At 57.4% G+C, this 9,698-nt stretch overlaps 2 protein-coding genes across 20 annotated transcripts in view; both read right to left on the reverse strand.

Moving 5' to 3' along the window:
* Window positions 1–1,085, reverse strand: part of LLGL2 (LLGL scribble cell polarity complex component 2) — a 33,971-nt gene extending 32,886 nt beyond the window's left edge. For 8 of the 14 annotated variants that reach the window (XR_004523836.2, XR_004523837.2, XR_004523838.2 and 5 more), the window contains exon 1: window positions 907–1,060. The gene's annotated coding sequence lies outside the window, so the exon portion shown is untranslated. Of the gene's footprint in view, window positions 1–901 lie in introns of all 14 variants that reach the window. The other 6 variants (XR_004523835.2, XR_004523833.2, XR_012328367.1 and 3 more) reach the window with 6 other exon arrangements.
* A 988-nt stretch (window positions 1,086–2,073) lies between these two features.
* Window positions 2,074–9,169, reverse strand: TSEN54 (tRNA splicing endonuclease subunit 54). Of its 6 annotated transcripts, none has more exons than XM_073797085.1 (11): window positions 9,029–9,169; window positions 8,537–8,701; window positions 8,375–8,438; window positions 8,207–8,290; window positions 7,780–7,878; window positions 6,746–6,798; window positions 5,100–5,201; window positions 4,269–4,915; window positions 3,521–3,593; window positions 3,102–3,218; window positions 2,074–2,594 (listed from the first exon to the last, which is right to left on the reverse strand). In XM_073797085.1, the coding sequence occupies exons 4-11, from the start codon at window positions 8,270–8,272 to the stop codon at window positions 2,444–2,446; spliced, it is 1,308 nt and encodes a 435-aa protein (XP_073653186.1). In that variant the 5' UTR covers window positions 8,273–8,290; window positions 8,375–8,438; window positions 8,537–8,701; window positions 9,029–9,169; the 3' UTR covers window positions 2,074–2,443. The 6 variants fall into 6 exon arrangements, with proteins under 6 accessions (XP_073653186.1, XP_073653187.1, XP_033703321.1 ...); XM_073797086.1 differs by having other exon boundaries at window positions 8,998–9,159; XM_033847430.2 differs by lacking the exon at window positions 9,029–9,169 and adding an exon at window positions 8,845–8,963 and having other exon boundaries at window positions 3,102–3,238.
* Window positions 9,170–9,698: the final 529 nt, after the last annotated feature.

Genomic DNA, 9,698 nt, shown 5'->3' on the forward strand with positions numbered 1-9,698 from the left:
TCTGGCACATGGATCCCCATGGGGACGGCGCCGAGTCTACGCCCCGCCCACCTCACCCAAAGCTCACCTGGCTCAGGTGAGAGCCTCAGGAGGCCACACCACGGCTCTCCTAGTTACAGTCAGTGCTCCCCACAGCCAAAGCTTGGTGTGTCTGTGAACCGTCCAGCCTGAGCAAACCAAGAGCAAACTTTGCACACTTTCTTTGGCAAGACGGTATTTTTCACTTCTTGCCAAGCCCCAGTGTCCCGCAGCGCAGCCCAACCCCCGTGGTCTTGGAAAAGAGACTGGGTCTCCGAAACGTCCCCTAAAGGTATCCAAAGCCGCCTGAGGCGGAGAAAGGCCCCAAGACCCAAGTCCCTTCCGCGGGCTTCCTGTGTCCGGGGATTAGGAGGCACAAAGGGCCGGCAGGGAGAAGGCCCAGATGGCAGGAGCAGGGGCTAAGCCGCCAACGTAAAGCGCTCCGGGCCCCGCTCGCGGAGAGAGGGCCACTCTGGAGACGCGCGTCGCCTGCCTTTCCGGCCAGGCGCCTTACACGTGGGGCCCGAGACCCGGAGACTCCGTCTCCGCCCTCAGTGACCCTCGCGCCCAGCCGGGCCGAGCACCTGTTTCCCTGCTCTCCAAAGCCAACACTATTGTGCAAACCCGAAACCCAGATTCTGTAATCGCGGGCGGATCAGGCACAGAAAAGTTCCCAGCGGCACTTTCTACAGGTGTTTCTCCCAGACGAGCGGAGCGACGGGATCCGGAGCGAGGCGAGCGGATCTGCGCGCAGCCCTCCCCGCCCAGCCCGGAGAAGCCAGGGGTCCCGGCCCTCCCCTGCCTCCCCGCCCCGAGTGGCGGGCGCCCCAAGTGGCGGGCGCCCCGAGGGGGCGGGCTCGACTAGGTGGGTCCCGGCCCTCACCTCACCTGGAACTCCAGGCCAGCCCCCGTCCGAGGCCTCCGCGTCCCTCGGCGCCGGCGGCCAGCTCCGCTCGCTCCGCCGCGGGCCCACGGGATGCTGGGCGGCAGTCTCCTTCCTGCTCACCTCCGGCGCGGCGAGCAGGGGGCGGAGCCGCCGCTATTTACATAAAGGGTGAGCCGGCCGGGCCGCGGAACCCGGAGAGCAGTGCCCCAGCGGCCCGCCCCCCGGGCCTGGCCCCGCCCCCGGTAGCGCAAAGCCTTAGAGGCCGAGCGCAGCGCGGGCGCCCTCGGGGAGGGCGGGGGCCGTGCTCCGGCCAATCCACGACTCCGTGAACCGCGGGGGCGGGGCCGAGGTCTGCGTGAATATGTACGAGGCACTGCCGGCCCGCCCTCGGCCTCACCTGGGCTCACCTGGGCGTACCTGATCGCAGGACGCCACGCCGCGCCCAGTGTCCCGCCGCCTCCCGGAGGAGGAAATAGTTCCCGGAACGCGCGGCTGCCCCGGGCCACCTCCTAAACCAGGCGATCGGTTCCTCCCACAACCTGGCCCCGAGCTGCCCCGGAGGGAGGGGCATAGCCCGGCCGGCTCTTCCTGTCCGGGTCCCTCAGAGCAGACCCCAATCAGAGAGGGTGACCGGCGAACACAGGGCCAAGTTTCGGGACCCAAGAACTAGGTGGTTTGAGGACTGGGGTGTCGCCGAGGCGCCTCCTCTCTGGGCGGCCTCCAAGCCTGGACCTTCCTCCGGGTAACCGGCAGCAACAGCGACCGGAGTTTTCCGCACGACGAGGGAGGGGATTAGGAACGAGGAGACAGGAGCAGAAGGGGCGCGGAGGCCAGGCCCGCACAGCTCAGAAAGACTAGGATTCAAGCCACACTGACATGTCGCCTCTCGGCCGCCCCTCTACCCGGACCTGGCTGCGTTCAGGGAAGGAGCAGTGGAATGCCATCTTCCCTCTTCGGACCACCCTTCTGAAAGCCAAGCTAGCTAGACGTCAGTGACTTCCCAGAGAAAGGGTCGGGTCGCATTCCTGCCCTCCTGAGAGCTGCTCTTAACTCTAGCACCAGAGGACGAAGTACTCTCTGTGGGTGGATACAGCAGGGGTGAGTGCCTGGGGGCCAGTTCCACGGACAATGGGATGGTGGGTAGGGAGGACTCGTCCAGTATATCCAGCCACAGCATAAAAGGGATCTATTTTTTAATGGCTTTGGCTTTATCGCAAGAAGCAGGCACCCTCTCATTTAAAGGCACAGAGTCCTCTCTTCTGCCCCGCCTCGCTGGTCTCTGAAATCTAGTCCTGAGTTCCAAGGGGATTTACTGCAAGGCAGCAATCTCAGGCCTGGGGCATGGAAGTGCTGCAGCAGCCAGGTAGGGGGGGCAAAGCTCCCCTCTCCTGCAAGCATCAGACACCCAGGGCCAAGGCCCAGACTAGCCTCTGAAGCTACAGGTCAGAGTCTGGGTGTAGGAGGCAACTGAGATGGTCCCTGAGAGCAGACAGTCCAGGTCCCTCAGAGCAGACCCCTGGCCCGGCCAGAGCTGCGTGGTCAGTGCTCCAGATCCCTGGGTAGCGTGAAGTCCCTGAAGCTGTAGAAGGAGATGTCTCCGTGATCCACCAGGGCAAAGATCAGAGGAACATCCCCGCTCTGGTAGGACAACCGCTTGAGGGTGCAGAGGTCTGGGACTGGCTCATCAAATCTGCGAGAATCAAGGTTAGACTGAGACCTGAACACAGCCCACCCACAGGCTTTGAGAACCCAGCCCTCTGAGGCTCCCAGGGAAGGGTAATTGTAAGACAGGAGTTGGGGGTACAAGAAGTCTGGCCCCTGGGCTCTCCTGTCTGCAAACTGCACGGCTCTGATTAAGTTCTCCAAGTAACACCCAGAGCCCTGGTTGGGTAAGGGGACTAGGAAGAGTAAGGTTCTCGCCACTCTTGGCCTGGAAATCCCTCTGATTCACATCCCTTCTGCTGGGTGAGCCTGGGACTAACGTGGCACAGGAGAGAGACTACTTGAAAATGCCAGGAATGAGAGGTGAGGATTGGGAAGCCTGGGTTCCTGTAGCACTAACTGGCTATGGGGCCTCTCTCTGGACCGCTGGTTCTTTTCAGGGACTGACGAACTAGCCAGGGGCATGGAGAGGAGGTCCAGCTGGTTTACAAGAGAACTGGCAGCAGCCCGGGGGAAGTGCTCGCTGGTCCCGTACCCACTAATGCACATCCGGACATAGGGCTTGCCAGGGTTATTCTTTCGGAAGGTGGCCACAGCATCGGCCTGGTAAACATCAAAGCTGATCTCCAAGCCCCCAGACTTCTCCACCAGCCTGAGGACAGAGTGAGAAACCTTAGGAAACAGGGGCTCTCCTCCCCCATCTTTTCTTTCCACACCACCCTTTCGCTCCCCCAGTTCCTCCAGGGGGACTAAGGAGGGACGGCTACCTTATCTGAGAACCTGGGGAAAAATCTACTCTTGTCTCTCACTCCTCCCTCTCCCCTAGATATACATGAATATTAGCCAGGGTAGGGGTCTCTAGAATGATTCCCCCAGCTCATGCCCAACTTCAGGAGTAAAATCCCAGCTACCAACTCCTGCCGGCACCCAAAGTACTGTGGAGACAGGCACTACCTGGAAACTCGCCGCACGCCTCCATCAGCAAGGTGTGTCGTCTGCAGCACAGAGATATGCTGAAGGACTGTGGCTACAAGGATGGTGAAAATAAGGCGTTGGTGAGGGGAGTCAACCCTCCAGACTCCCCCTGACATTTCTGAATCTGCCATCTAGTTTAGGGTTGCCAGATTTAGCAGATTTCTTTTTTTTAGTATAGGTATGCCCCATGCAACTTTTGCAATATACATATACTAAAAAAATTCGTTGTTTATCTGAAATTCAAATTTAACTGCTCTGACAACACTACTCTAGTTACTTACAACTCACCATGTTCCCATTAAGGACGGTAGTTCTGAATTCATTAACACAACTCTTGCCTATTAGTTCTCTATTCTTAACATGCAGGGCATACAAGAAGCTTCCTATTTATTTGACCAATATATCACCCCCTTGTTCTCCTCTGACAGAGCTGGGAGAACAGGGAACCACAGCCAGTTGGTGGCAGAGCCACTCCACATGCATCTCGTTTATGATTTTAAGGATGTGGTTGTAGTTTTCATTCCTCCTCGCCTCTCCTTGGGCACTGACTTGCCATTTCTAAACCTTCCCACCTGGGTCTCTTTGCTGCCTCCCAGAATGGACTATCCTTGTGGGTTCCACTCCACTGACAGCTCTCTCCTCCCCCATCTTCCTTAAGCCTCCATCAGTTGTGGTCAATCCATGCCCCCCTCAAAGTCTTGTGGCCTATGGCAGGATGAGGGGGTACCTGGGGAGTCTGCCTGACCGGGACTCAGCAAGGGCGTGACAGGCTGGTCCCACAGGTGTGGGGGGCGGCTCTGGGTCTTCTGCAGGTGCCGCCTCTGCAGCAGCTGCTTGTACTCCGGCCAGCTGGAGCAGCGCTGCACCTCGGGATCCGAGTTTACATCCTCCCGGAAGCGCTGGGCCTCCTCTGCCTGTTGCTCCCGCTCCCGCCTGGAGAGCTTCTCCTTCCGCTGGTTTAGCTTCTGGCACCAGGACTCAGCGTCCGTCTCCCGCCCTGCCACGTTGGCCGGGAGCAGCTCTGGGGCGGGGGCAAGCAGGAGGGTATGGCGACTGTCTGAAGCCATGTTGGGGAAGGAGATCTGCTCAAAGTTCCAGCGTGGCTTGCAAGCCCCCTTGACCCCGTTCTCCATTTTGCCACTCTCCTGGCTGCACCGCACCCCCTCCCTGGCCAGCCCAGGGCAGGGCTCCAGGGACCCCAGAAGCTGAAAGGGGCCCATGGGGCCCTTTACGGGGCTTGACTCCTGGGATTTCTCCTCTGGGCATCGGCTGTTCTGGTTGCGGGGAGGTGGGCTGGAGGTCGCCAGGCTCTCGGGTGTCCCATCCACCCCCTGCAGGGGGTTCTCCAGGGCCTTGGGCTTCTTATTAATGGACCTGAGGGACGTGGGGAGGAAATGCAGCACATCTGCTCCTGACTGCTGAGGTGCACGCGACCCACACGTGCCCTACTGCCTCCCTGAGCCCCAGCCCAGCTCTTAAGCCCGGGCATTCTCCAAGGCCCAAACACCAGCACCCCCTCAAGGCTCTCCCTGGGGAGTGGCCATGTGGGGAGCATTACTGAGAGCTGGAGCTCCTCCTCTTCCTCTTGCCATTCCGATCCTCCAAGCGCTGGACACTGCCATCCAAGTTCAGCTGCCTCTCGTAAGGGGACAGGACAGAGCTGTGGGTGAGAATGGGGCAGGCAACAGAACCACCTCCTCAGTCTGGTGCTCCCCGTGGAATGTGTGAGGGACTGACTCAGAGTAAGTCATGGGCCAGGGCTAGAGCCATAACCAGGGGCTAAGGCCCCAGGCAGACCTGCACACGGGGTACGTGGGGGCAGACACAGGGGCCTGTCCATGCAACTTTGTCCAGGCCTCTGGGTCTCACCAACGGCACCTTTGAACAGAGGTTCCCTGAAACCAGGGCTCCTGCAGAGCCAGCAATAAATAATTAATCCCTAGTGAGAAAAATCAGGGGGACGAGAAAACTTGGAAAATCAAGAAAAATGAAAATAAAACCCATAGATACTACTGTAACGTTGTTTCTTACAAACACGCATACTGTCTTTCTCCATGTTTCTCCCTCTCAAAAATGACATTGTACTAACATACTACTGTGTAGTCTTTTTTTACACTCAACAGTATGTTATGGACATTATTCATTCTTCCCTGCCATGATTTTTTTATGCCTGTGAGGCTGTACTGTCCAATATGGTAGCCCTAGACAAAAGGGACTATTTAAGTTAAATTTAAATCTATTAAAATTAAACAAAATTAAAAATTCAGTCCCATGGTTACACAAGCCACGTATACTGGATAACACAGACACAGACCATTTTTATCACTACAGAAAGTTCTATCAAATAGCGTTGCTCTAAGGGATAAACTTTAATCTGTATGACCATGCTTTCCCTGTTGGGCTTATAGTATGTTTCCAAAATCACTGATTTCGCAAAGTGATGGTGTTTCATGTAAGCTCCCCACTAAATACAAGTTCTGTGGGGGCAGTGATTTTGCTCTCTGCTATTCCTCAGCAACCAGCATAGGGCCTGGCACCCAGGAGGTAGTCAATAAATATTGCTGAACAAACGACTGAATGAATAAACGCGTTTCACAGGTGAACTTACACACACATCTGTGACTGTTTCCTTAAGATATGTTCCACTTTCAAGAATTAAAGGATGTGCTTGTTCTACAGCATGTGTGACATACTGTGAACCTGCAAAGGCTGTACCAGTTTCTCCTCCTGAGTCTGAAAGTCTCTGTGGCTCTTAGCTGTGCTGGATTACTAAGGTGCTGATGCTCAGAAGACCCAGAAGGAAAGAACATTTAACCTAGCAAAAGGAATGTGAAACCCTACTCAGCTGTTAATTCTTCACTTGGTCCTTCATTCATATTTTCACTTAACAAATCTGCTTGCACACCTACTAAGTGCCAGGCACTGTTCCGGTACTGTATCTCCATTCTCACGCTGAGCTGTAGGTGCTCAGTTGTTATCTGTGGAGTGAACGGGATGAAGATGGGGCTCAATCTGATAGCCCAGGATAAGGTGAAATGACCCAGATTTGTCCCAACACGCTTCTCGATGGAGCACCTCCAGCCTGTTCAGAAAGCTGCAGTTCCCCAAGGATTCCAGGTAAGGAGAGGCCACTTTCTACTTTGGGGCCAGTCAGCCAGGTTCCAGGACTAGAATAAATTCGAGGGCAATAAGATAGGGATTTACCTTGCTTGGAATCGTCGAAGCACATAGCCCAGTCTCTTCAGGTGACTGAAGACCTCAAAAGATAAAAAAGTAGAGGTCAGACGTCCACTTTTGAAAACAAGTAGTTTCTCCACACAGAAGCCATTCACCACACCCCCAGATTCCAAACCCTGGGACTGGTAGGACCACACTCCATTATAAACGCTTTCCCCAAACTAAGGTCTCAAGTCTCTGAATTCCTGTCTCTCACTTACTGTGGGCACAAACGACATTTAGCGGTTTCTTAATTTAAACACAAATCCCAAAAAGCTGATAGTTGATGGACCAGGAAAAAAACTACACCCTAGAATATTCTGATACCAAAGCTGTCACCAGTGAAGCTCCTGACTACAATAAAGACGAGATAGCAGAAGGTGGTGAACACCTGGCCGCCCCGCAGCACCTCCATAGATGGGTGGGATGGGGGGAATAGTCTTTGGATGAACCACATGTTCAACCTTGTGTCCCTGTATCCACATCTGAGAGATGTAGGCAGGAATGCCCCCAGCTTGCTTGATCTCTCAAGCCTTCAACATAGCCAAGCACTTCTTCCTGGAAAGACCTTCTCTTGGCGTCTGTGATGCCACCTCTCCTGGTTTTTCTCCTGCATTGCCAGACCCTCTTCAGTTCCCTTATCTTCCCCCTGACCTCCTCAGGTTAGAGTGCCCCAGTTCTCAGACACAGCCCTCTACTCTGGCCACACCTAGGTACAGCCCAGTGGGGTTTGAAATACCATCCATGCCATCATGGTGTCCACATTTCTGTCTCTAGCCTGGTGCCCCTCCTCCTCTTTGTCTTTTTCCTGGCACTCAGCTGTGAAGTCAACCATCCATTTGCCTGCTTACTTATATATTACCCAAGTGCCACCACTAGGATGTAAGCACCATGACAACAGAGCCCTTGCAGGTCTTGTAGCCTCAGCACATGGCTCTGTGCCTAGCACCTCGGAGGTACTTATAAATACTCATTAGTTCAGTGGATGGGTGGCTTCTGTCCCGCGAGAGGGTGGCAGATACCTGGTACTGCAGGAAAGTCACAGTGTCCTCAGTCAGCAGCAGCTGGTAGGCCTCTTGGATAGACAGTGGAAGGTCTTGGTGGAAGAGCTGGATAGAGCCCTGGAAGCGGGGCCAACAGCTCAGCTTGTGAACCGTCCCTGCAGTGGCACAGCCAATGAGGCAACTTCCCTGCTCCGATATCCGCGTGCTACGCCCCCCTCATCACAGCAAGAATAGGGCCAACCGGGAAGGGGAGGGGGGAGAGGGAGGCAGCACCAATAACTTCGACTGGAATGCCTGCTCCCTGCGTGGTATTCTTGTCTCCTGCTCTAGAAATCAGGTTACAAGCTCCCTGAATACTCAGTTGTATATACTTTTTCTCCAATAAAAACGTCCTTCCGGTTCCTTGGTCCCAACCCCTTCTCCACTCTCCCAGGGCCCCACTCACACACTCCAGCAGATACAAGGCCTCTTCCGGGTGAAGCCGCTGCCGGCCCTGCTCTGAGAAGCCCATAGTCTGCCAGAATTTACCCTGCGTGGGATCCAGACCAAATGTCACAAAAGAGCCAGGAGGGCAGAGAAGGCGGGTTCCCTGCCTCTGAACCCCACCGCTCACCGCAGGAGACTTCAACTCCACGAAGCCTTCTTCCGGTCTCCACTCGGCGGCCACCAAACTGCCCCTGGCGAGGAGTAGGGAGGGGTCCGTCTCAGTCTACCGGATTAGTCTACCGGGTCCGTCCGCCCCGGCTTTGCCCCCGCCCCGGCCCGGCCCCCTCACAGACGCTCCACGCGCTCCTCCGCCAGCAGCTGCCAGAGCTCCTCGCGGCACACTCGCAGTCGCTCAGCCTGGGCCGCTGAGCCGTCGGGGAGGAAGTCCTTGGGGCCATGCGAGCGCTGGGGCAGCTTCTGGGACCTGGAACGGGCAGCGAAGAGCTCCGGGGCACTGGGGAAGGAAGGGACGCGGGGTTAGCGCCGCGCAGTCGGGGCCGCTCGGCCCAGGCCTGGATCCCCGTCCCGGGTGCCCGGGCCCTTCCCGGCGCCCACTCCGCTGTCCCGGCGCCTCCCCCGAGCCGGGCCGCGCCGCACCTGAGCACGCGCCCGGCAGGCACCTCCACCGAGGCTGACTCGGGTTCGGGCTCCATGGGGTTGCGGTCTGCCGCTGCGCGCGCGCGCGCGCGCCACGCCCACGCCCCGCCCACCGCCGGAACTCCGCGCGGCCCTAGCGCCCGCGGATCCTACCTCTGCTCCTCGGGTCTCCGGATCAACCCACCTGCTTTCCACCTTCCTGGGTGTCCTGGGTCCTAGAGGCTGCCCACAAACCTGTGCCTCGATTCCGGGGGCGGAGAGCTTGCAGGTTTCTGGATTGGGAGGCGCTCCCCTCTCCTATCCCCAGCCCGCCTCTGGGCTTCTCTCTAGTAAAACTTGAGGAGCCCGGCGTTAGAAAAGTGTAGTATGAAGAGTCAAATGCGTGACCCTCCCCTCCGCAGCCCTGGGCTGCTTAGTCCCCACCACCCAAGCTGGACAGGGAGGTTAGAAGAGGGGGTTTAGAGAAGGGAGAGCTTTGGGTTCCTGAATTCCACCTTCACAAACTGAAGGTCACCGAGGGCTGTCAGGTGCAGTCTAGGGAGGTTCGGAGTTCCTTCAGGGTCTTCCGTTAGGTCCCTTCCTAGGGGGTCCGAAGCCGGGTTTCCAGGGCCGGGGCGGGTTGGGGGGAGGCGCTGTCCGACCCACGATGGTGCTGAAGCGCCACCCCAGCCCGTCATTAGCACCTCCTCAAGGCTGGGGTCCCCGCCGCCGCCACCGTGGGTCGTTCCAACACAGTCCGCTAGGTGGCACCATTGCTCAGACCAGTGGCTGTCGGTCGGAGACTCTGGCCGCGGGCGGAGGTCGCCGCGGGAGTCCCGGGAAGGGCGAGGGTCAAAGAGGAAGGGGGTCTTCCC

This window comes from Tursiops truncatus, chromosome 20 (genome assembly GCF_011762595.2).
Source record: "Tursiops truncatus isolate mTurTru1 chromosome 20, mTurTru1.mat.Y, whole genome shotgun sequence".
Lineage (NCBI taxonomy): Eukaryota > Metazoa > Chordata > Mammalia > Artiodactyla > Delphinidae > Tursiops > Tursiops truncatus.